A 23907-nucleotide genomic window follows, 5' to 3' on the forward strand; every position below is an offset into this window, starting at 1 on the left:
TCCACCTCGCCAACACGGTGACTTTGGCCCGATGGGATCTCTTAACTCACGACCGTCGCTAGTCGCTTTCATTCTTTTTTAGCATTTACTATCGGAAAAAACGGAAACTAGACCGAGACCACTGCCCCCCCCCCTCCCCCCCCCCCCCCCCTTCCAGGATGATGATAAGCGCCACCATCGACGGAACGACGAACCGTTGAGTGAACGATGTTCGCTAGACATGATTTCGGATTTGATGAAAAATTCTATTACATTTCACAAATCGCTGAGCAGCTCTACGTAGTCTACGGAAAAAATAACGCTAAGAAAATCCAACCCTGTACCTACCACCAGCCATTGACCCCTGTGTCCCCCCCCCACCCCTTGACCGAGCGACATTTTATGGCACCGCAGACAACGACCAATTTTACCTGACGCTAAATGACAAACAGAGCGGAATAGCCGTGTCCGAGGCTTAAGCTTGCTGTTTGACCAAATAAGGACGAATCGCGACGGGCGCTGATAAACGGGATTTGATTACCCTTAAATTTATGTACTCTCTTCGCGGTGTGGTCGGCCCGAGGTTACGCAAACCCGCAAACATACGGGACCAGTCCGTGCAGCCACGCTATAGCCATGCAACTTCATCGGAGGCTTCATGGCGCGGCATGCAAATTTGAAGTAAAAATTAAAAGCACGTAAAAAGAGACATTAAAAATCGTACTCGAGAAGGCAAACCCCGAATCGGTAGTGGAAAATCGTAAAATCCTGCTTTAGTGAGGGTGTGTAGTAGGTTGAGCTTTTATGTAATTTATTTTGGTCGAGAGAAGGGAACTCTTCGCACATTCTCTTCGAAAGCATGCTTACGAGCAAAAGAGGGAAGTCTAACTAAAATGAAAAATTCAGATAAATTAAAATTCATATTTATAAAATCCGAATGGCGTTAATTTAATAGCAGAATTAGGAGCATCACTATTTAAACTGAACCACCAAACAAAATAACTATTTTCGTATCTGTTATTTAAACAAAAAGCTTCATAAAATGAGATAGAGAGAAGATAAGAAAACCAACTTCTGTATATTTCATCGTCATGAATCGTCTGTTCGGACCACTTATCTAAAATCACTGACGCGAAATAACAATTGCATCCTACCGTGTGCGAAGTATGAACAAAAAAGATACACAAGAAAGATAGCGCATCACCTGACCAAATATTGTTGCACATTGTAGCGATGCCACACTATGGCCAGTGCATTGCCGCAGCCTGAGCCGCCATGTGGAATGCTGTTCCTGCAGTGACGGAGCAATTAACACGTGACATAAAATAGCTGCTCCGCCTCTGAAAGTAGTCGGTTAACTGTGAAGAATCATCGTCCACGTGCACCGAAGGGCATCGCGATCGGGAATCTCTGGCATGGTGTGTGCCTGTGCGGGTCTTCTTTGAACTACCGACAGAAACATCTCTTCTCACTGTGGAGATGAGTAGATAGAACGGTGGATGAGAAGGCGCAAGGGAAGAATTGATTTCATGTTTAGCTTAACAAAACACCGCCTGTGCATTTGACTATTTATTTATTATTTCTTCAACGTACTCCCCACCGAAAACAACACAGTTCATCGATGTGACTTTAAAACCACCAAATACAGCCAGCAGATCGCAGTGAAGCACCACATATTTCTGCTGATAACGTACACCGTAAAATACCCATGGTCGTCCCGACATAAAAACTCGATTGCAGGTCTTCAGTAGAACGATTTTTTGTTTTTTGCCTACTAAAAAATACGACCTAAATGCATGGGGAGGACGACGAGGACGAAGGCGATGGCGACAACGACTACGGGAGCACGCTCTGGCGCCATCGAAGAAGTCGAAAACAAAAATACACCATAAAGCTGTCCTCGACAACCGGTATTCGATTTCGGAACGCCAGAAACGGCACCGGCACAACATGGCCGAAAGGAAAAAGACAATTCGTCTGTTCAACATTGCTTGCCATGTGGAGGTGGTGGGGTAAGAGCTGCAGATGCGATTGCGTCACCGACGTCATCCACGATGCGCCTCGGACGCCACGTCACTTTAGCTAACCTTAATAGCACGCATTCGCCAGTTTTTCCGGATTCAATTTCATTTCGCCGACATTGCCATGTTGGAGATTGCGTCCCGGGAGCTCGAGGTAGACGTATGCTTTACAACCTTCCTCTTTCGGACTCGGTCATAACCAGTTCGATCAACCCACTTCCGTCGGGTAGTTATATCTCGCTTTGCTTCATTCATCAACTTTATGTATCATTTTCTTACTCTAGTTTTCCTACGGTCCCGACATGTTCTTCAAACATATCAACGTTCTTCGCTCACTTCGTGCTAAATTGGCGATCGTAAACGGAATTTGTTGCGCTTATTTATATTTTTCCCTACGGCTAACTGTGTTGCCATCATAACTTCACAGCATATTCGCCCCATTTTGGAGGTTTGAAGGGGAGATCAGATGGATACAAAATCGGAACCAGAAGCGAAAAGAAACGGTCACATACCATCGGATCGGATCCGTCGCCGTAAGTGGGGGGCAAATATAAATGAACGTTTTCCGGCAACACCAAATTACGTAAAAATCTATTTTTGAATCTTCACACCAGGCGGGGGGAAGCTGACTCGTGTTCCCATGGGGAACTTTGAAAGCGGCATCAAGAAGCATTTGAACAACGAATTAATTCGTTCTCTGAATAAATCACGTTTATTAAAATACTCGACTGCTTCGGCGTTTCCTGTCGATATGCATTTTATTTGACTTTCTTGCGTAAGGTTTATGGTGCGTTGATGAGGTCCAGCTCCTGGATAGTAATAAAACAGTCGATCTAGGTCGATAATTTATTTAAGTGCAAATAGAACTGCCCAGGAAAATAACTGCTTAATTAAACACGTCTTAACGGTCAATACACTGCACGTCTGTATGTGGAAAATTAATTTGCACACATTGCAGCCATAGCTGAAAAGGGAAACACTGGCGTCGATCGGATTGGATGGATCGATCGGTCGTCGGCACGTTTGTTTAGTAGATCAACGAGCTGTTGGCATCGAAGTCGGAGGGTAAATTGTGTCACGTTCTCCATGCACCAAGTATTTCCAACCCGCTGTAAGCGGGGTTTACAAAGAGGAAATGCCGCTCATGCGGATGTCGTGAACGAAATTACAACCTGTTAGTCTGATTAACATTTCAGCATGCATTCGGAATAGTTAATGGCTCCTCGCAAGTGTACTAAGTATGATGCAAAAAAAATCTACCCAGCCAAAGTATTCAGAAGAGTTATTATTAGTACGGCTACGATGAAAAAAAAACTATATATTTCTAGCTGCTTTAGAAGTACTTTAAGTTTGCAATTTATTTAGAGGAAAATTTTATTTCATCTTGTTCTTTAAAACATTCCTACAAGCCTATCTAAATTACCTTCTCTGCTAGACGAATCAGAATTTCAACCAACACCCCATAGCAAAAACGTTCTCGTTAAAGAATCGTTTGTCCCGAAGATGCCTCTGTTTTAGACATCCGAAGGTGCCACATAAACGCAAACCAACAACAAACTAGACGCCCTATCGGCTACGCCCCAATCAATCAGTCTTACTTAACCCGGGCGAGTGGAATGAATGACGCACGCATTGGAGGCGAAGTTCTGCGAGGCCGCGTGTGAAGCAATCGAAACCATACGCAAACAACATTCCAAAAACCCGCGTGTCGCTAGTACGTTCCCTGCGCTGTCGACGCCGCTTCACGATTCTAGAAAACATAAAACATATGTGCCACGCACCTTACGGTTCGGATACGTTTTCACGAAGAGATCGTTCCCCATATGGATGATGCCGAAGAAACGGTACCCGAGCGAGAAGCGTTTTGTTTTACCACAGTTTAGCGGCTTCCAAGAATGTGTGTCCGCCGTCAGTTGGCTTTACTCCCCACGCGCGCAATGGCGGCCGAAGTGGGCAACCCCCGAGGTGGTTCAAATATTTACACACACTCGAAATATGGTGAAAAATGCGTCCGACGAGGGTCATTCTTCAAACTCAAGTTCAGAGAACACAAGATTCTCCGGAAAGATATTCATCATCCTATCGGTCGTTTTGCTTGTTCGTTAGGTTATTCGTTAATTCAACCCACACCCCTTGCAGAAAAGGGGTCCACCAGTAAGGGGTCACAGTCACAACTACCACCCCCACGAATGCTTTTACTTTTTATTTATGTCTTACTTAACATCATTCTATTTTCCAACCGAATGAAGAGCGGCAACGCGAAGGACGAGGGAAAATAAAAAGCTCCATAGAACGGGGCTGTTGCCTTCATCTAATTTACGATGCAACCATAATATGGGTTTCTACACGCTCGCAGTCACCCACCCCCTCCTGCATCCACAGCATGGGGCTGTGGGGTATTGCCGAGTTCGATTGTCTGGTGCGCCGGTTCCGGTTCATTTCCCGGCATCGGGCACGAGAGCACTAGAATGGTGGTATTATTGTTGTCGTGTTTATTGTTGAAAGGAGCGAGAGAGAAAAAAATATATATACGGAACCATATCAATCCACGGCGGAACGATCGAACGAGTTCTATCAGCGCCACGCATCATCTCGAGTGCACCATCCCCCCGCGCCTCCCTCACTCGGACCGGCGACGGAAGGAAGGTCAAAAGGCGACCAACCACATCGCATCCTCCCCCCAGGCTCGCAAAAAAAAAACCCCGCTACGATCGCGTTTTGGCCACTCTTCCAGTTTTTTTTTGTATTCCATCTCATCTCTGCGTCAAATTAACGTTTGCGATGGCGTCATCGTGGTCAAACTGTTTTGAACATTGTGGTCGTGTTGTTGCGTTACCCTCGATTTCCCGGATGGTGCATGGTAAAATGAAACCGATTATTTACCGCGTCCCTCGTCCCTCCGAAATTGAATTAATGTTGATAAACTTAACGAACCGAAAGAAAACAAGACAAAAGTCAAACTGCACAAGACCCCGGGGCGATGCACTGCGTGATCGGTGGTGCTGCATCGCAGAATGTCGTTTGTCGAATAAAATAGCACACTTTATCGCTAACGACAAGAACCACAATACTATCTTCGAACTCGCGGATGACGGCCACCTTCCAAGGACAACCTTCGGCCCGTGGTAGATTATACGAATGCAAAAAATAAAAACAAAAGAATATTAATCTTTCCATCTTCCACTCCTAACCATGGGACAGAGAACCACTCTATCACTCGCTATGAAAACCGTTCCCCGGACCGGACCACCGTTACTCCCTGCATCCCGATTGTTTTGTTTGTCGTCGTCGTCGTCGCCGTCGACCGGGTGCCCCGTCTTGTCCGTTCCGTTTCCGAAAGTGATGTAACCAAATCAAATATTACTCGTCGATGACATCATTGCGGTGGTGAAAAAAAAATGGCAACACATGCGCGAAACGCCAGAGCGGCCACAAACACGCAAACACATACACTTAGTTACTGCTACCCTCTTCTCGTGGCCCCTGTGCATCGCTTCTTCCCGCGCGCCACGACCGATTACCTCAATGGAACGGCCAACACGGCACGCGGGGTAAATGTGTGCCATCCCGGCAGACATGCGAGAACGTTCGGCAAAGCGGCGATCTTCGTGGGAGCAGTAACAAGGCGCAACGGTGGCAACACCAACATACAGGTCCAAACGGCATCCGCCCGGTTCACTTCCGCCGATCAGCACCCACCCAGTTTCGGTCGTGTCTTAGCCACTAATTCCCTTCTTACTCCCTTTCTGACGGCTTTTCCTCGAAAAACGATAAGCTATCTGCAACCGAAAGTGATACCGAGCTGAAAAAATACAACGACAAAACAAGCATTGCGTCTGTCAACAGTTCGCGTTTGTTGGCGTGGGTATCGCCAAAAAACGGGGGCCACGGAATTCATCGATCCGTCACCAGTGAACCTCTCTAACACTCGAGGTACGATAAAACGATCCGATGATCATGCTGTGATCACCAATATACGCCCTTTGTGCCAACCTCGAGCAACGAGTCATCTCGTCGTTTGTTTACCGTTTGTCGCGTTAGAAACACAGTGTGTGTGTTCGCGTACACGCTCCGCTCATTTCATTTGCATACGCAATTCACAGGCCACGGTTTCGGAGGCAAAAACTGAACGCATGTACCGCTGAAATTTGTCCTCCTTTCGGCGAGTCGATATCACCGATGGTCTCCGTCTCCGTTGCCGAGCTGCTGTCGTGAAACCTGCACGGTTCAGTATATTTGTCAACGACTCAACAAGAGTGAGTTTTTTTCCACGTGTTTATATTTGACCTTATTTTAGGCCTGTCATAGCGCGGAGCAGCCGTACGCGTTTGTCTTGAAATTTAGAGTTGGAGTGTTTAAGAACAAAATAGAGCACAGCAAAGCAAGCGCGATTGTACAAGCGGCACAAGTGAAGAGGCACTTGAAGGTCCTCCTCTCGAAAAAGCCAACACGCTTTAACCGGTCTTGCAGGCAACACCCAGCAGCACAATTTCATCATTTGCCATTCCACCATTTAGTGAAGTTCTTCTTCTGCCCAAACAAACCGGCTCGCTGATGGTGACCTCCAACTCCAGCGTTGTACCCGGTGTGTTTGCTTAAAGATGACGAACGTGGATGGTCGCATAATAATAGGCAGTCGAAGCTGCACACGCGCAACCCTAACCGGTTCGCGGCGCGCTCACAAAAGCCAACCTGATCAATGATCTCCCGCCTGGACCTACCTGAACCTCCCACTTTCTGCCACCTTGAGCCACTATCTAGCGCGACGCTGATGGTCCAAAACCCTGTCTCTGCTGGCTACTCTTATCACCTTGGCCTAACGAGCGTTCACTCGATTCGGCTTCATGGAGTGGATGCCAGCTCTATTCCATTCACTTCTATCGACTCCTTTGAACAGCGTTACCAAGATTAAATGGCAATCGTTGCTGACACCTATCTGCCAGGGACATATGCATAACGCGGGGCTTGACTCTGGTTTATCAACGGCTGGTGTCAAAGTAAGCCAAAACAAATGAAAACATTGATCAAGTCGGATCAGAAGTCAGGCAAACTATGACCCACGGGCTAAATCTTATTCGGGATTATAAATAACATCAAACACAGGAAGAAATGTATGCGAATTAAGAATTTTTACAGTTATTGATTAATTTTCAAAGAAAGCGCTAAGCTGTACTGCATTACTAGTCTTCGGTTTTGAACTCAAAATTGCTACTGCCGAAGAAACATCGATTCAAACTATGCTTCCCTCTCTTTTCATACTAATTATTTCTTGCTCGATCCGACCAAAGATTGAACCTGCAAATTATTTGTTAACTACTCTCCATTTCTCAAACCATTTGCAAGCGGTATTGCACCTGACGAAAAACAATCACCACGGAGAACCTTGTCCCGGATTTTAAACATTTTACTACCTCACGCGAGGGAATTGGTACAGAAAGGCATATACAGTGTATGTCAAATAAATTCATGTTTGCAACACATTCATTACTATGTATTGTTGGCGCATTCGGGAATAATAACAAATTGTAAGACTATGTTGAAATAGATTCATTTTTTCAGTAAATCTGCAACATTAAACGTGGAATAAATTTGCTCCATTTGTGTCGTTCATTGTGCAATAGAAAGTGAAACTACCATTGCGAAGAAAAACAACAGCAACATAACAACAAACAAATCAACAACCTAAGAAAACACCCTCCACCGTTGTAAACATTCCTAACTGCCCCGCCCAAAACCTGACGTTGCCAGCCGAGAATGTGCAGGTGCAAGTCAGCACCATCATTATCAGCGAGCTTTTGGCACACCGATTTGCAATATATTTCCTTAACAGGCCCTTAGGCTTTCCCGCTTTCACTTCCTAGCGCCCCGCAGCACAATAGTTTCCCAGCGCATATCACCTTCGGAAACTATAGCTCTATAAACAACCTGCTGCCAATGGGGTTTACCTTGGGTTTTCCCGGGCGTTACACTAGGGGAAAAGGTGACGGAGAAAGGCAGCAAACCGAACGGTAGAAGGGTTTACCGAACGGAGGTTGTGTTGTTTCCGCTTCACCATCGAATAACAAAAATTGATTTCTTCGGTTGTCAAACGAAAATGGAGGAGTTCATCTACAGTTCCATTCTTGGTGGGGTTAGGTTCACTTCACCATAGCCATGACCAGAGGGTGTTAAGGGCATCAATCAGGAAGTACGGAAGAATGAAATTAATGGTGCATCGGGTGCGCCACACATTTCGGCGTTGATTGGTAAGACTATTTCCCACCGCACTCCGTAGTCAATCGAGTGCCGCTTTCCCGCCATGCGAACCCTGAGTTACTTCTTCTAAATTCGGCCCTTTTTGTAGCTTGATCTCCATCGCCACTCGGGCCATCTCGAATGGAGGAAAAAAAAATGGTTAGTGGAGACCAACCGACATAAGTATCCCCCAGGCTCAATCTCCGGCCATTCCAGCCATTTCAAGCCACCGTTAACGAGCGTCAATTAAAGGGAGATCCGGTCGGGCCGGCAATAGATATTGGGAAAGGGAAAGAGAGAATTGTAACAACCCCACGATTGACCGCGAAGAAAGTTCCGAAACTCGCCCAGGAAAAAAAAGGGAGGAAAACTCGCTGCGAGTGCGAGGCATTGTGCGAAGGAAAACCATCAATTCTCAAGCGAGCAAAGGCCCAAAAATGACGGGCCGAAGATTGACTTACCCACCCCGTCCACAGTGGGTCAAAAGGAAAGCGGGAAGCGGGTTTTTAGGGTTTAATTTTTGCCTCCCCATTTCTTTGGCCTACCAAAACCAAAGTGGGCATTCGGTTTGTGCATATGCATTAACGGCGGGCCGCTTCGAGGTGGTGGATGGGTTTTAACATCAGTACAAATTTTTCTATATTACTACCGTTGCCATCGACCAGTCGCTAGAGAGTAGATTTTCATTGCAGTGAACGAAAGGAAGCTAATTTTACGGTATATTTGTTGTCTAGTTCGGGTTAGGCGAGTCGTAAATAAGTTTGATGTTTTGAAATCAAATTTGGAGCAAACTTAACTAAATCAAAAAGTTTGAAGAGTTATGTTAATCAACATAATCTATGCGCAAATACAGTCAGAACCTTTTACCACAAATTTCCTCGCGTTCCGTCAAATGTCCGTTTAATTCGAGATGCATCATGGCACAGTAATCCAAGCATGAAACATTTCGTTCGACCAAACTCAGACGCTCCGACAACCGACCTGCTAAACTTGTAGTACCGTTTACGGTGCATTAATTGCAGGAAAATTGGGAAGCAACAAAGAAAAATCAACCACCGAAAAACCAACCGAACACCAAAAATGATTCACGACAAAAGAAGGAAAAGTGAGGAGAAAGAGCGGGGCCCATTTGTGTCCTAAAAAAAAGCACCCCCTCGCAACAAAACCCGCGAGCACAAGTGACAAAACTCCATCAATCAACTTCATCGTGTTGGCGATCCACATTTAATGATCGCACACATCGCCACCGCGGGGCCGAAATGGGTTTTGTTTTCCACCAAGCTGGTAGCGTGGCGCATTTCCACGTGTTGACCCAGTCGAAACGGAGCGGGTTTTGTGCATGTGTGTGTGTGTGTGTGTGTGTGTGTATTTCATGCTCTATTTGTTGTCGAAATGGACGAAATGTCTACATTCATGTTTGTTTATTTTTTATGTGAGTCACCATTCACTGCGCTGTAAACAGGCATTCGTATGCAAGTGCTTCAATTTTAGCCCAACCTGAGCGTTGGGCTGCTTAAACAGTGAGGTTAACCTTTTTTTTCCATAGACTATTGAACATACAAAAAAAAAGGAAATTAAAACTCGCTAATTGCGCAACCTACGCCAAACAGCTTGGATCATATTTCCATCATTAACAAAAACATTTAATGGTATCAAATTGAGGTCCTCTTATTGGGTCAACAGTACCGTTATAAAGAGGGCCTATAATACCACGGCCAAAATGCAACTGAATAACCCCGCTTACTTATTCACCAACTAACCCTGCAGCCCCATGTTAAATGATTGCCTTTCCCCGTCTATCAAAGTTCTTTTCATTGACCTATATTACCTTTACTGGTAAATCTTTGCTGAAACCTTCTTTGTTTTCCACAAAAAAAAATGGAAAGAGTTAGAAAAAATAAGGCCCTTTTTACCTCGCCTCACTTGATGCAGTTAGTTTACACGATGAAATTAGTTTCGTTTGCCCTCGTTTCGATTTATCAATAACCCATTACGACTATCAACGTCGTTTACAGGGTCTATCTTCATCGTTCATAAGTCTAACGTCCAAAACCCTTAAAGTAATACGATTACGATTGTGGTCACAAAATGGTAAGAATACATTTTGTCGAGTTTTTAAGATAAAAATTGTACAAATATGATAAACTTTTTTTTCGATAATAAGCTTTGACATATTAAAACATTCATTAGAAGGTAAAAATTTAAACCAGCATTTTGAAGTAAATCTTGATTTAGGTTTCTCCAAATATCCTATTAAGGACATATATTGAAAACCTTACAAAAAATCTTGTGTGATGTGTGATTTTGAACAAGTACCTTAAAGGGTTAAGTAAAGCCAATCACCAGTGAAAGGGCTAATGAACTTTATCCCTAGCCATCTTGAGAGCCACTTCCGGCGAACCTTTCCCTATCTCCCTGCGAAACGTGCCTTTGCTCCAGTTACGGCACCGATTGTTATTGCCGTGGCTTGGAGCTAAGGCTAGTGAAATCTTGCTCGAGCCAGACACGCACTCACATATGCACAGACCAGCGGTAAAATCTGATACCGTGGCCCGGCCCTTTGTGGTCGATTTTCTAGGCTAGCTGAGCGCGATTGATGGAATGGAAAGAAAACTGGATAAGGAAAAGCTGAGAAGCGATTTCCTGTTCTCCTCTACGCTGACCATTCGTAGTAAACTGGCTGGCCGACGGCTGTGCAGCAACACGCATGCTGTGTGTGCGAAAGGCATTGGGAAAATTTTCCCCTGGGAAAATTGCATCATGCACTCGTCTTCGGGTTTTCCTCGTGGCTTCTGCCTGCTTCCCTGCATTGGCACCTGCCTATCGTGCGTCCAGTGGATCGGCCATCGGCGAGAAAATGGCAACTAGACGCGGGTCACGATCGTTGTGTGGTTGGTTAGCAACATTCCGCCGCGCACACAGACATGCGACCGGTTGGTGAAGGATCTCACATCATCGTCTATTTTCTGATCGGACCGACTCACGACGAGATGCCGTAGGTGACGCTCGCCGTTTGCAAACATGCCGCCAGCCGCAGATAGATCCCCCCTCCCCCCGCTTGCCACTCAATCTCGGTGATGAGCCAGGGTGTTCGTAGACTTAACATAGGAAAGTGGTATGCATACACACTGCAGTGAACAAGCAAAGTGGTGGAAAGTAATTTCACAGAAAGAAATAAAAGCAGAAATGCCATAGCCGAGACAGTTTCGACAGTTTTTCTCGAATCGTCCCGAAATCGAAATTTGCAATCACGCCATCGTGAGGTGACGTCAATTTCGTGAGCCTGTGGTTGACAGTGGAAAGGGAGTACATATAGCATACGGTCTGCCGCCTGCCTTTCCGAAACCCGGAGCACGTTAGCGGTTACTAGATGGGATAATCGGTTTCATCCTGTTCGTTTGTCTCGTCATCTCGTCGAGTGGCCGTCAGGGGAGCAACAGTAACGTCCCATCCCTTGGGGATTCGTGTAGAACATGCAATTTGTGTGTGCCGCAACACCAAAGTAGCTTCACTCTTTCGGCAAACAGGGCGGTTTTTCGGGTCGCCTTTTGACGTCTACTAATCACGGCTGGGGTGCACGATAAGATAAGTTTCTGAACACGGTAAGGTTAACTTCCTTTCGACTGGCCAGAGAGTACCTAAAACTGATGATCAGAAATGAGTAACGTCATAGACATATTAGCATCGAAGCAGAGCCATCAAATACCACCAATTACCGTTATTGTTTAAACTCAGCCGTCGACTTGCTTCCCAACCAAGTTCTTACACCAAGTTACACGGATCAGAAACGGCCACAATGGTGTTATTGGCCCTCGTACACTGCCCTGCTCGCTCTTCCAATTGCGTTCCCTGTCTTTTTCTTTCCTTCATTCCCATGACCGCGGCGTTTGCCGAGACATCCGGGAACCAGCCACTCCGGAGGGCGTAGAGGAGACAGACATTTCCGCACATTTCCAGCTCCTGTGGAAGTGTGCGTGCGCGCGCCAGACCCTCGGAAAGGGCGCAGGGAAAATCGATAAAAGAACCTTTAAAAAAGAACCAAACGCTGTTGATGGTTCGCTCCGCATCGTCCGCCACTTACCCTTACATCCCGCAGTGATTTAATTGACCGAGGTAGAATCAATCTAGCAAGCGAGCTGACGATTTATTGCGGTGAAAAACGGGATTAAGAATGAGTACAGTACGGTAAGCAATGGAGAGTTGAGCAAGTGTGCATTAAACTTTGGACTTGCTGTTACACCCGGCCCCGAAGATGTACATAACAGCTCCGCGCCGTGGAAAAGCAATCAACTCCGCACGGTCCAGGCAAGCGCCCGAATGAAAGTGGAAATATTTTCCCGTTTTCCCGCATCGCCCGTACCAGACCGGGTGGCGGATGCATATGCTGGGGCCCGGAACGAGATGCGAGCGGTCTGTGAGGTGTACACATATATTCCAGATTCCACTCCGACACCGGGGTGAAGAGAACATTCCCTCAGATTCAGCATCGATCGGAAAGAAAAAGGAAGAAGGTACAGCCGAGAAAATACACTCCCGAGAAGAACCGTCGCACCATCGCAGCACGCACTATTTATAATTAGAATCCCCGTTACCGGACGGGGACGCCCGGAGGACAACGCCCCAAAATAACACACACATGATTTTATAGACTCTGCAGAAGGCGGTTGCGTTGCTGCCGCTATTCGTTCTGGCGGGTTTTTCCACTGTGAAATGCGGCGGTGGAAAATCCTTCGCGCGGTGCACCGCTCAAGACAGTTGCTTGCAGGAAAAGTGTGGCAGGAAATATATGTGCCGCACGGAACGAGTTTTCCTGCCATCACCAACACACAGGAATAGCAAGGCGAAAGACCCTCCCGGTGGGGTGTGTGATGAAACAGGGAAAAAGGAAGCCATTTTCTTTTCGCTATAGGTGTGCGCACTCTGTCGTCGGTGCTGAGGACATTCCAATCGCAATTCATCCCCTTGTGCAGTTTTCCACGTCCTTCAGCTACGCAGCTGATCCGAGCGTTTGACTTTTGGTTTCATGCAAAGGTTTGACCTTTCGATAACGAAAGGGTATGACGGATGACTGGCCAGGAGAGCAAGGGACTCGTATGTGGTACCCCCGACCCAACCGGCTTTTCCGCCACCGCGCCGACGACCCTAGCTAGAGACTTTGGAGATTTTCTGCACCAAACACAGCGGTGCACCAATACATGGCCAGTGAAAATGCCATCCCTTTGCCGAACGCTGCAGACTCGGGTGATTGAGGAAAGCATTTTCACGCGCTTTTCCTACGCGGGTGTGTGTGGTTTTGGCTTCGATTTTCTTCACCCTCACGCAGACAAACCGAGAGCCACCGCTCGAATGTGGTGCATTTTCCTTTTTTTCCCCCTACGCTTTGAATACACTCACTTTTTCTCATCACAAAATGAAAGTGTTTCCCTTGCGTTAGAGCATATTTTCCGTTGTTTCATTGTTACAATTTTGACACCAATCACCGTTCGGGCTTGTGCACACACCACAGGCACACATACGGCAATCAATTGGCAAACGGTATCCTACTACTACCCACCGGGTTTCGTAACCTTTTCCCGGCACGGCAAAAACTGATGACCATTTGCTTGTTCCACATCTTCCATTCTGCACTCGGCACTTACCCATTTTCGTTGATGATTTTTTCCAACCCTTCCTGCCAGCGGTATCTTCTTTCTGGTCGTCCGTGAATCGTGCGGCCAAGAGGAATTGCCTAGTGCCGTTGATTTTTGGATGTTTTCTTCTGATTTTTCTTACGCACAAGCCGGCTCCGACACACTAGGATTTTTTTTATTCTAGTGCTCACCGGAAAAACGGTTCTGGTTTGCTATTTCGTTTCGACGCCAGAAAGGCACGATTCTTCGCCTTTCAAAGCCGTCGTTCTTTTGCTTCGCAATTGCGTTGGATTATTTTTTTCACCAGATGAAGCACATACAACGAGTGAGGGACGCTGTTACCCTCTTCTGTACGGTTATTGTATGCTGCTTCCACTGCGGCTTCGGGCTTAGGGATTTGTCTCACAACACCAGGGTTATATTGCTTGTACAGGTTTGATATTTTCCTGCAATATCTTCCCGTCCGCTTTTCCTTTGCTTTTCACTTGCACGCGAAAATCTGCCTCCGAAGAACCTTTTCACCTTGCGCACGCCAGCGGTCGGCGCATTACACACGCCAAATCCAATCGACACATAGACACACTCGCGGCGGAGGCTAAATTGCCGAATAAAGCACGGAAGGGCAAGATGCCGACAGGTCAAAGCGACAAGAAACACGGTTTGCAATATTCCTGCACACACTGGACTGGTCTGCCGGAAGATGACTGGGAAAACTTCCAACTTTCAAGACTTCACACCACCTAACGCACAACCGTTCACACGTACGCCTCGTTTGTTACTGGTTATTGTTGGGTCAAGTACAAGGTGTATAAATTAGCAGGTGAAGTCGTCCAGTGTAAAATGACATTTCATGACTTGACATAAAGCAGCCCGTAGACGTCACATATTAATCGGTGCAGATCTTTGACGTCTACCCATCGTCTGTCAAACATCCCTCCAGATGTCTCGAATATCTCGAGGGATGTTGGAAAGAGCTAAGGAAAAGCTGTAGACGTCAAACATCTGTACAGATTAATATATAACGTCTACGGCTTGCTTAACACTTCTGCGGAATTCATGTGGGTTTTGAGGGGGGGTATCGGAGAAGGATTGGGCTTTTGACATAACACTTCTCAAATATGGCACCCCTGCCAAAGCGACATAAAATCACCTTCTATATTTATACACCTTGGATTCGAAAGACTCGATTCTAAAAGACTGGATCCTGTTTGGCGGATTCGATCAGAATTGATTCGTTTGCCATTTGAATCCGATCTGATTTGATTCAATTCTGACTTCCTTCGACTCAGACTAAATTTGAACCTATTTATAAAAGATACGAAGGTGAGTCGAAAGATAAAAATGTCTTGAAATGTATTAAGTTTTTTACGAGGAATGAGAAAACTATCATGACGATTCTTTTAAGATAAATTTACCTGGTATGTAAATTTGCCTTGGCAAGTCGTTTGTATGATATTAGTTTACACGCGTTAGTTACTTACTCCACTCCTTGAGTACCATCAATCTACCATCAACGGTTGGTGTTATTGGAAATTCATCTACTACCGTTAGAAAAAAGGTGTTACTTACCTAATAATATCATTTGAGAAATTTTGTATTTTGTATTTTGAATTGAGGGGCAGGACGTTAACATTTGGTGTTATCTTTCTTGAAAAATGAATGGTAGTCGAAAACTAGTATGCATGCTAGATATTTCACTTCCGTCGGAACGTCAAACAGCGGCTGCTCCGACAGGCGTCTAGCTCGTTCAGTCTAGTGATGGGAAAACTGAATCCCTACAGGGATTCGAATCTTTCGATTCAAATCCATTCTGAGATCCGGATTTCCAAATCCGAATCCCAATCCGTCCTATCATCCATTGGACATTCTACCCAGCGTTCATCGAAACGTTGAGTAAACTTAAATCAATTACATTGTCTCTAGATCGACTAGTTATGTGACTAATTCGACTCAAACCATTGAGAGTCGATTCAAACAGTTTAGGAACAAGTCAGAATCGAATCAAATCGAGTCCCAAACCAATCAAATCTGATTCGAATTCTAATCGAATCAAATCGTTAGAATCCGTCAAATGGGATTCAAATCTTTAGAATCTGTCAGATGGGATTCGAATCTTTAGAATCCGTCAAATGGGATTCGAATCTTTAGAATCCCTCTAGGGATCGAATCTTCGAATCTTCCGAGTCCCGATTCTGCCATGTTCGCAGAAGTCAACTCGCTCCAAAGGTCTTTCCAATTTTGTCAGCCAAAGCAAGAGGTGAGTTGATCGGTGTAGCTCGTACTGAAAACTAGTAAAATGATAGAAAATATGCGCCAACCAGCTTTGTGGTGCTTGCAAATGGTTAGCAATGGAAGATGAAACAATTTGCAACAGTGATTTTCCTAGAAAATCTCTTGTGAAGTAAGCATTTAGCTAACTAAAAATGCTTGTGCCAAACACGTGGAAGTGCTTGTCCAGCGTTTAGTAGCGCCATCTTAACTCTACCCGAAATGTTACCAACGCCCCCGGTATTCGTTTGCTTTGTAGATATTGATCGAATCAATCTTGTGCCTTTTTTACTTGCAGAAGCCGTCATCATGGTATCGTCGCACCTCAACTGGTTGATCATTCGTGATCACAACTCGTTCCTGCTGAAGCAGAAGAACATCCGGAAACCGTTCAGTAAGGTGAGTGGAAAAAAGGAACTGGTTGTAGATTTCGAGTCAGTGAACGTCTCCGTCGATGACATGGTCGCGCCCGTCTGATAATCCTTTCGTTCGAATGATGATTGATCACCAAGATCTCTGAAAGCTGAAAAAGCATTTGTTGTCATCTATTTGCTACTACTGATTGAACGGAGAGGATTACTCTACAACCCACGCGGTTGCAGCGGGCCCACCATGTGGCGTTTGTATTTTCCGATGAGGAGATGGGTTAACTCAGAACATCATACACGAAGTTGATAAGATGTTAATATAGATTCTCATTCTCACCAGACCCGACCTTCTTTGTAGGAGCCCAACAACCTGACCAACTTGAGCTCGTACCGCTACAGTGGATTGGTCCACAAGAAGACCCTCGCTGTTGCACCGGCGGATAAGAAGAGTGTCACCCTAACTTACAACAGGGCGAAGCATAATGTAAGTATATCATTAGTGCAATCCCATTTACACATGTTACGGTCGATCGATTGTTTTTGTGAGGAAATATGGCTCTGAACTTCTGACGACAATGTCCACTACCCAAAACTGATTAAATATATCTATTCGATCGTGTGAAATCCTACCAGATAGTTTGCATTGATTGAATATAATACATTATTTCTGTTATTCTTCATTTAGCGTACCCCAGCGAAGAGTGTCGTGAAGGCAACGATTAAGGCTCATGATCCCCGCCATGCTCTGAAGAAGGTGGCCCGCATGATCGACGGTATGCGATATCGTCGGGATCTGAAGCAGGCAGCGCTCCGTCGTACTAGTGCTATCATTCGCTCCCAGCGAACTTACAAGCCCAGGAAGGGTAAGGCAGGAACTGCCCCTGCAGCTCCCGCTGCCGCTACCCCTGCTGCTACCGCTGCCCCGAAAAAGGCAGAGTAAGCTGACGGATGGGATGGAAATTCGCTGGAGAACGCACCTTGCTCCGTGAGCTTTGTGGTTCTTGAAAAGAAATATTAATAAAAGCCACATTCACACTGTATAATTAGATGGTCTTATATGAATGATTCATTTATATCACAACATAAGCTTGTAGAGGGATGACAAGTATCATTTTGTCACAGTATACAGCACGGAAGAACTGATTGCCAAAAATAAATGTCCATTACAAATTGTCTCTTTATTTTAAATTTAGATGATTGAAAAGTTCTTAAGCTATGATTACTTTTGATAGACATGTTTTCTCAACCCTTCTACCTTTGGCTGGTGTCTCTCGTTCTATATGGTATTCCACGATTCTTCATTTCTCTGATAATACCGTTGGGTAGTCTCCCGGATACAGAGATGGCGTAGATTCCCCTCGTAAAACGACCTGCATTTGATAAGATGTTCAGTAAGCATATTTAACGCAAACGATGTGATTTCTTATGCTTACTTATTCGTTGCCATTTGCAAACCCAGCTATCTTCCGGAGTCATTACTGCCACCATGCTGCAGAAAGATAAAAACACAAAATTTTACCATGCCAATTGGCATTCAACCATTTATACGTTTAACTTACCCATCGAAGTTGTTACTGGTGCAATCGTACACTTGTTCGCGATTGTTTTTCATGCGTAGGAAATCCTCACAATTATCACATCCATCTGTTTCGAACTGATCGAAGGACTGAAAATCAGAGTATCGTAAGTCGAGATGAAAAGGTTGCGTAGCAGAACTTTCTGAACAAGGGTTTGTTTCGACCTTTACCTTTACTAAAGAACAAACTAAACATGCCCGTAGTGCTCGCAAATCCTTAGGAATGGAATCGAAGGCCATATTTGGACTCTTTGTGTGAACTAACAGATCGTGCCAACAAAATTGTTTTCGTAGCGTCCAACACTGGGTAGTCCGGCTTTTTTGTTGACGATATTGATGCTGTACAACTGTCAGTCACAAATGACAGCTCACCGCATTATGCTAGTCAGGCACGTTATTTGTTTTACCTCCTAGGTTCTGCAAGTCTCGATTGTTAGCTCAATTTAGCTTTCTGTTTACGAAACACAAACAACAATTAGCCGGACTCGAGATGATCAACATTCAACGCTGTTATTACACTACCATCCATTCTCAAACTCTTTCAAAGGATGGACGTTTTCTATTTTGCGGAAGCAACTTTGGAGAAGTATTCGTTTACAGGTAATACCACCCCGAATCGGTTAACTGTCTGTGGCCACAACTAATCATCTTCAATTTCCTTCCAGCATCGAGCGCATAACGGCTAGCAATGCATCGCCGGACCCGGGTGAAATGGAAAAACTTCCCACACTTCCTATACAGGTGTTTCCAGTTACGGAGCGATGCCCAATCTATAGTTTAGCGTTCCACAAAGATTTTCTTATAGTGGGATTGAATGGAGAGATTTGCGGGTTTCAATGGTCCAGCAAATCGGCTTCCCTTGGTAAAAAAGCTTGGACCGTAAAACTGCCGGCCCCCCCAGAGAACGCAGACATGAGCGAGGTGAACTACTTATGGCTAAACGAAACGTTGGAGATGCTTTACGCCGGATGTGGTGATAACATTATGTACTGTATCTCGCTGGAGGATGGAAAGGTCTGTCGGGAGTTTCATGGGCACACCGACTACATACATTGCGTTGCTGGCTGGTAAGTGTGGAAAACTGTTCAATTTTGAATCATTTTTATCGTACTTTTCTTACTATGATTTTTAGTGGATCCAAACTTGCCACTGCTTCAGAGGACGGGTTTGTGATGCTATGGGACAGCAGGCAAAAGAGATCATTCGCCAAGATTGAACCGCACACGTTACCGCTTTTGCAGCGTCCAGAATTCGGCCGTTGGCAAGGAACAGCTGCGTTAACAGATGATTGGCTTGTTTGCGGCGGAGGTCCACGCTTCTCGCTGTGGCATTTGCGCTCGTTAGAATGTACGATCGATTTTGATTTTCCTGAACGGTTGCACGTGTCTGGTTTTGCAGACGATCTAATTTACGCCGGTGGTGATTACAACAAGTTTTATCAGTATAACTTCAATGGTAACATAACGGCAGAGATACCAATTTCGGGCCCGTCCGCTTACAGCGTGGCCATGCAGACGGAACCCTACCGGATGCTAGCAATCGCGGGCGCTTCGGCACAAATAGATGTGTGTACTAGCTTCACGTACCGTGATATTGTGTTACAAACGTACAAAAAATAGTTGCGAACCAATACTAATGGGATGGTTAAGGTGTCTATTTCAATCTCTCTTCACATTCAAAAAATTAAAAAAATACGCATTGGTAGAAATCAAACCAATCACTTGGTTCACTAAATAAAAGCTGGAACTGAAAGAAGCGTGCATTTGGGCATTCATATCTTCTATTTACACGTCACATTAGAGGCAAGGTTTAGGAAAGGGATCTGCTTAGCTCATATCCATGTATCGTGCGTTGTTGTTTGGTCTTGGGCGCACTATAAGTTTGCCGGTTTCGTCGCAGGACATGTTAAACTCAGCTAGCACGTTACGCGTCCGTGAGGTGATGATTTGCGGGGCAATCACCAGTTTGTGTATTCCGAATACAAAGAGGACCACTGTAAAGAATGATAAAAATGTAGTGACTCTCTAACTCGACGAAGCATCTTTAACGTCCCTGTACTTACATAAGACGATTGTAGATATTGTAAAAATTGAATGATTTAAAAGGGATTCTATCAGCGGCACGATCGAAGTGCGAGGATCGGTGAGCCAGTAGAATGCACCGACGAATGTTACTAGGGCAGTTACACCCAACAGCACTAGAAAAATAAAAAAACAAGTTTTCTTATATCCCGAAAATGTATGCCTACGATTCTACTTACGTCTCCACCGAAGCGTCGGTGGCTGCAGGCAAGCAATAACTTCCGTTAGTCGCCTCTCGAACGCTTTTAAATCTATAGGGTGTTAGGGAAAAATAAAATAGTTACACACCATTGTGTGGTCTTCGGGGAAAAATAGCTTACCCTCACAAGCCGACGTTTCCGAGGGAGACATTTTGTTGCGTCTACGACGAGCAATTGTATGTTTACTTTCGATACCTTACGGTATTCACTATCGTAAAAAATATTAATCTTTACAGCTGTACACTTTTCAATCACAAATGGAGCATCTTCTGTGCTATATTTTGTTTTCCAACAGTTCGCTTTGGGAGGCGAAAGATTGAGAAAAAACAACAAATCTATCAAAAATACACTTTGACAACCAAACAAGCGACGGTCGATGTCGCGATAACTGTCAAACGAAAAACGGAAGGGGCTTGATTTTAAAATCAAAGCTTTTAAATTAATTGACTATTAAATTGTTAAATTATCTGGTGCATTGGTTAAATAGATTGTTTAAAAATTATTTTATTAATCACAGTGATTACATCAACAATAACAGATTAATTCATTTAACAAAGTTGTTGATTCATTCGTACGTCACTGACTTATTTTGATTGCCTTAGCAGATCTGTCAAACGTATAGAAGCAAAAAATACCTTGCGAAAATTGTCCAGCGCCCTGTTTAGTTTATCGTTGAGGATTTGGGGACGAAATTAGCCAATTGTTTGAGTTTCGTGTTTTTCTATTGCGATATGTGCGGCTGCTGAAGCGAAAAAGTGTCTTACCATTTAAAAATTGATACTGTACGATTGAGAAGAAGAGATGTCTGCTGTATGGAAGTTGTTTATTTCACTGATTTGTGAGTATACAGCCAAAAGAATGATCCAGTCTGATTAGTAAATATGTTTAATTAAATTATGTTTCCAATCCATGACGATTTCCGTGTTGCAGTCTTTGTTTCGCTGGTAAATAGTTCCCGGGTGTTAGAACTCAGCGACCGTTTTCTAGATGTTCGAAACGAGGGTCAGTGGTTCGTGATGTTTTATGCGCCCTGGTGTGCCCATTGTAAAAAACTCGAGCCGGTGTGGGCCCTCGTAGCGCAGGCACTATACAATACCAACATCCGGGTCGGACGGGTAGACTGTACCAGGTTCACAGCAGTGGCGCAGCATTTCAAAGTGAACGCATATCCAACGATTATGTTGTAAGTTCTGGCATTCGCGTGCCAGCCACACCCAAGGGACGGCAGTTCATCTTTTCTTTTCTTGTTTGTCCGCAGTGTCAAGGGACCGTACGACTATGTATATAACGGCGATCGATCCAAAGAAGAGCTTATGCATTTCGTCAACCGAATGTCTGGGCCCCCGGTACAGCTGGTCACCCGAGCGGACAGCATAGACATACTGAAGACCAATAATCCTATCTTCTTCACCTACGTTGGCAAACAATCGGGACTGCTTTGGGACGTTTTCTACAGTGCGGCAGAAGCGTACCAGGCGCATGGTTATTTTTACGCCACGTCGGTCGAAATCGCTAAACGCCACTTTGACGTGGACACCATTCCGTCGGCGCTGGTGTACAAGGAGCGAACTCACTACTATTTCCCTTACTCGGACAACTTTGAACGTATCGAGCCTACGCACCTGAACGAGACACTCTTTCGCTGGGTGAACGAGGAACGGTTTGCTACCTTCCCGAAGGTAACGCGCAGCAACATTCACCATTTGGTGCAGACTAAGAAGTATCTCGTGCTCGCGGTCGTGGAGGAAAACAAGCTGAGCGAAATAGCGGCCCACGAGCAGGAATTCCGGGACATGGTGGAAATATTCGTTCACAAAAACAAACACAAATATCACGGACGGTTTCAATTCGGCTGGGTTGGAACACCTGAGCTAGCCCGTTCGATTGCAATGGACAGCCTACCGACGCCGCATTTAATCGTGCTCAATGCGTCCACCAATGAGCATCATATTCCTGAGGACGAACCGTTGCAGTTAACCCCGGAAGCGATCGAAATCTTCCTCGATAGCATTCACAACCAGACGGCTCCGGCGTTTGGAGGTAACTCGCTTCCCGTCCGCATTTACCGGGCATGGTTTGAGGCCAAAACATCGCTGTATGAAATGTGGGCCGGTAATCCGGTGCTCACGACGGTACTGTTCGGTCTTCCACTGGGATTTCTGTCGCTCATCATGTACTCCATCTGCTGTGCTGATATATTAGACGCGGAAGAGGAGGATGACGGTGCTGATCAACGACACGAGAAAAAGGAGTAAACTGTTTTGTGGGGCGAATGAACGATGAATCGGCGATGCCCTATGGAAATTGACATTCCGCCACAAATCGAAACCATTAAGATGCGGCTTACGCAGCGCAATATCCTACGGAAATTTCCTATTCCTCTCTAGTCATATACTCTCCTCGAGGAAGTTTTCTGTCATTCCGGCATCTCGATGGAACGCATGAATAATGCGTCACCCACTTAATTATGGATAATGAAAATAGTATCGTTTTAGATGAATTTTAAATTCTGGCAGCAGCCCGTGCTGCCGGCATGTAATTCGTACGTGTTCGTGTGTGTAACTGTATTGTCCGATGTCTGATTAGAATGTTCTCTTTTTTAGTAATGAATGAATCAGAAGAGAAACTACTAATTTTTACCCAAACGTCGCGTGTTGAGTATTGGTTTTTTGTTTATTAAAGCGCATGATGATATTCCACGATTCGCAAGGGGCTTCGCTTCACAGAAATCTTTCGCAGCTGAAGCGTTTAAAGTGATTCGAGGACAGGAGCAAGCAATAGCCTAAATACCGTAGTCATCATCATCTTCATCCGAATCCAGTGCTGCCCGTCGACGGTCGAACTTAACGGCGGAGGTGCTACGCGGCATCTGCTGGTTGAGGCTTTCGAGTAGCTTTACCAAGTTCGCATCGTCGAGCTTCCCGCCGATCTGCCCCATCTGTGCCATCCGAATGATCATGCCTTCCACCATTTGCGCTTTATCCGGTTTGCTCAGCTTAAGCGTATTTAATCGAGCCCGTGCGTCCTGATCCAGTAGCTGTGACAGTACGGAATTTTTCATGTCCTCTTGAGCCTGCCGCTGTTCCTGAGCTTTTTTTTGTTGTTCCGGGTTGGAGCCCTGCGATTGAAAAAGTAAAAAAGTACATTATTTGAACAGTGCTGGCTGTGGCTAAATGCTCCAGGGTAATGTGGAAGGCACCGTTGACTATTTTTAGTCAAAATTAGTCGCAGATTGTTTTCTCGAGTGGGAAGGTGCACACATTGATCGTGCGGCATCATCTACGACTTGCCTGCATTTGTTGCATTCGCTGCTGGCGGATAGCATCAAGCTCTGGATCATCCATCGTTGGAACAGGTGTTTTACAAACTACAAATTTTTAAATAAAAATAACAATCATTCACCGGAATCACGGAAACACAATCCTTATTATTGGATGTTCTTTTCATTCGCAGCAGGATGATCGGGATTGACAGCTATGTCAAACTGCCCAACTGGTTTGTGGTTATGTTTAAATCTTGTACTTAAAGGCTGCAGGTGTGGTAAATTTTA

At 45.1% G+C, this 23907-nt stretch overlaps 7 protein-coding genes across 10 annotated transcripts in view; 3 read left to right on the forward strand and 4 right to left on the reverse strand.

The window, feature by feature from the left end:
* Positions 1-14532, reverse strand: part of LOC131267730 (actin-binding LIM protein 3) — a 30974-nt gene extending 16442 nt beyond the window's left edge. For both annotated transcript variants that reach the window (XM_058270673.1, XM_058270674.1), the window contains exon 1: positions 13874-14532. In XM_058270673.1, the coding sequence (XP_058126656.1) occupies positions 13874-13877 (4 nt within the window). In that variant the 5' untranslated portion in view covers positions 13878-14532. The remainder of the gene's footprint in view (positions 1-13873) is intronic.
* A 1543-nt stretch (positions 14533-16075) lies between these two features.
* On the forward strand, positions 16076-17537 carry LOC131267743 (large ribosomal subunit protein eL28). 2 transcript variants are annotated; one of them, XM_058270690.1, is made up of 4 exons: positions 16076-16121; positions 16431-16531; positions 16859-16984; positions 17186-17537. In XM_058270690.1, the coding sequence occupies exons 2-4, from the start codon at positions 16442-16444 to the stop codon at positions 17438-17440; spliced, it is 471 nt and encodes a 156-aa protein (XP_058126673.1). In that variant the 5' UTR covers positions 16076-16121; positions 16431-16441; the 3' UTR covers positions 17441-17537. The 2 variants fall into 2 exon arrangements, with proteins under 2 accessions (XP_058126673.1, XP_058126674.1); XM_058270691.1 differs by lacking the exon at positions 16076-16121 and adding an exon at positions 16244-16265.
* Positions 17538-17659: 122 nt separating this feature from the next.
* LOC131267746 (transcription elongation factor SPT4) lies at positions 17660-18414 on the reverse strand. Its single transcript, XM_058270697.1, has 4 exons — positions 18248-18414; positions 18060-18166; positions 17934-17989; positions 17660-17870 (listed from the first exon to the last, which is right to left on the reverse strand). Exons 1-4 carry the CDS (start codon positions 18314-18316, stop codon positions 17752-17754), a joined length of 351 nt encoding a protein of 116 aa, XP_058126680.1. The 5' UTR covers positions 18317-18414; the 3' UTR covers positions 17660-17751.
* An 84-nt stretch (positions 18415-18498) lies between these two features.
* On the forward strand, positions 18499-19831 carry LOC131267737 (THO complex subunit 6). The gene is made up of 3 exons (XM_058270684.1): positions 18499-18676; positions 18742-19143; positions 19209-19831. Exons 1-3 carry the CDS (start codon positions 18567-18569, stop codon positions 19693-19695), a joined length of 999 nt encoding a protein of 332 aa, XP_058126667.1. The 5' UTR covers positions 18499-18566; the 3' UTR covers positions 19696-19831.
* Positions 19832-19883: 52 nt separating this feature from the next.
* On the reverse strand, positions 19884-20656 carry LOC131267744 (nuclear envelope phosphatase-regulatory subunit 1 homolog). Its single transcript, XM_058270693.1, has 4 exons — positions 20478-20656; positions 20337-20408; positions 20139-20273; positions 19884-20069 (listed from the first exon to the last, which is right to left on the reverse strand). The coding sequence occupies exons 1-4, from the start codon at positions 20506-20508 to the stop codon at positions 19903-19905; spliced, it is 405 nt and encodes a 134-aa protein (XP_058126676.1). The 5' UTR covers positions 20509-20656; the 3' UTR covers positions 19884-19902.
* Positions 20657-21005: 349 nt separating this feature from the next.
* LOC131267736 (protein disulfide-isomerase TMX3) lies at positions 21006-22996 on the forward strand. Its single transcript, XM_058270683.1, has 3 exons — positions 21006-21195; positions 21288-21540; positions 21616-22996. The coding sequence occupies exons 1-3, from the start codon at positions 21159-21161 to the stop codon at positions 22610-22612; spliced, it is 1287 nt and encodes a 428-aa protein (XP_058126666.1). The 5' UTR covers positions 21006-21158; the 3' UTR covers positions 22613-22996.
* On the reverse strand, positions 22994-23819 carry LOC131267745 (programmed cell death protein 5). 2 transcript variants are annotated; one of them, XM_058270695.1, is made up of 3 exons: positions 23641-23819; positions 23555-23562; positions 22994-23475 (listed from the first exon to the last, which is right to left on the reverse strand). In XM_058270695.1, the coding sequence occupies exons 1-3, from the start codon at positions 23699-23701 to the stop codon at positions 23140-23142; spliced, it is 405 nt and encodes a 134-aa protein (XP_058126678.1). In that variant the 5' UTR covers positions 23702-23819; the 3' UTR covers positions 22994-23139. The 2 variants fall into 2 exon arrangements, with proteins under 2 accessions (XP_058126678.1, XP_058126677.1); XM_058270694.1 differs by lacking the exon at positions 23555-23562 and having other exon boundaries at positions 23648-23819.
* Between the last annotated feature and the right edge of the window lie 88 nt (positions 23820-23907).

Source organism: Anopheles coustani, chromosome 2 (genome assembly GCF_943734705.1).
Source record: "Anopheles coustani chromosome 2, idAnoCousDA_361_x.2, whole genome shotgun sequence".
NCBI lineage: Eukaryota > Metazoa > Arthropoda > Insecta > Diptera > Culicidae > Anopheles > Anopheles coustani.

What these genes read in the sequence shown, in the direction of transcription:
- LOC131267743 (XM_058270690.1), top strand. Translation starts at nt 16,442, where the DNA reads ATGGTATCGTCGCACCTCAACTGGTTGATCATTCGTGATCACAACTCG. An exon ending in TCCGGAAACCGTTCAGTAAG is followed by an intron (nt 16,532 to 16,858) that starts GTGAGTGGAAAA and finishes CCTTCTTTGTAG; the next exon opens with GAGCCCAACAACCTGACCAA. An exon ending in ACAACAGGGCGAAGCATAAT is followed by an intron (nt 16,985 to 17,185) that starts GTAAGTATATCA and finishes TTCTTCATTTAG; the next exon opens with CGTACCCCAGCGAAGAGTGT.
- LOC131267746 (XM_058270697.1), bottom strand. Translation starts at nt 18,316, where the DNA reads ATGGCCTTCGATTCCATTCCTAAGGATTTGCGAGCACTACGGGCATGT. An exon ending in TAGTTTGTTCTTTAGTAAAG is followed by an intron (nt 18,167 to 18,247) that starts GTAAAGGTCGAA and finishes TCTGATTTTCAG; the next exon opens with TCCTTCGATCAGTTCGAAAC. An exon ending in ACCAGTAACAACTTCGATGG is followed by an intron (nt 17,990 to 18,059) that starts GTAAGTTAAACG and finishes ATCTTTCTGCAG; the next exon opens with CATGGTGGCAGTAATGACTC.
- LOC131267737 (XM_058270684.1), top strand. Translation starts at nt 18,567, where the DNA reads ATGATCAACATTCAACGCTGTTATTACACTACCATCCATTCTCAAACT. An exon ending in GGAGAAGTATTCGTTTACAG is followed by an intron (nt 18,677 to 18,741) that starts GTAATACCACCC and finishes ATTTCCTTCCAG; the next exon opens with CATCGAGCGCATAACGGCTA. An exon ending in ATACATTGCGTTGCTGGCTG is followed by an intron (nt 19,144 to 19,208) that starts GTAAGTGTGGAA and finishes TATGATTTTTAG; the next exon opens with TGGATCCAAACTTGCCACTG.
- LOC131267744 (XM_058270693.1), bottom strand. Translation starts at nt 20,508, where the DNA reads ATGTCTCCCTCGGAAACGTCGGCTTGTGAGG. An exon ending in GGAAACGTCGGCTTGTGAGG is followed by an intron (nt 20,409 to 20,477) that starts GTAAGCTATTTT and finishes AACACCCTATAG; the next exon opens with ATTTAAAAGCGTTCGAGAGG. An exon ending in AATATCTACAATCGTCTTAT is followed by an intron (nt 20,070 to 20,138) that starts GTAAGTACAGGG and finishes CATTCTTTACAG; the next exon opens with TGGTCCTCTTTGTATTCGGA.
- LOC131267736 (XM_058270683.1), top strand. Translation starts at nt 21,159, where the DNA reads ATGTCTGCTGTATGGAAGTTGTTTATTTCACTGATTT. An exon ending in GTTGTTTATTTCACTGATTT is followed by an intron (nt 21,196 to 21,287) that starts GTGAGTATACAG and finishes TCCGTGTTGCAG; the next exon opens with TCTTTGTTTCGCTGGTAAAT. An exon ending in GCATATCCAACGATTATGTT is followed by an intron (nt 21,541 to 21,615) that starts GTAAGTTCTGGC and finishes GTTTGTCCGCAG; the next exon opens with TGTCAAGGGACCGTACGACT.
- LOC131267745 (XM_058270695.1), bottom strand. Translation starts at nt 23,701, where the DNA reads ATGGATGATCCAGAGCTTGATGCTATCCGCCAGCAGCGAATGCAACAA.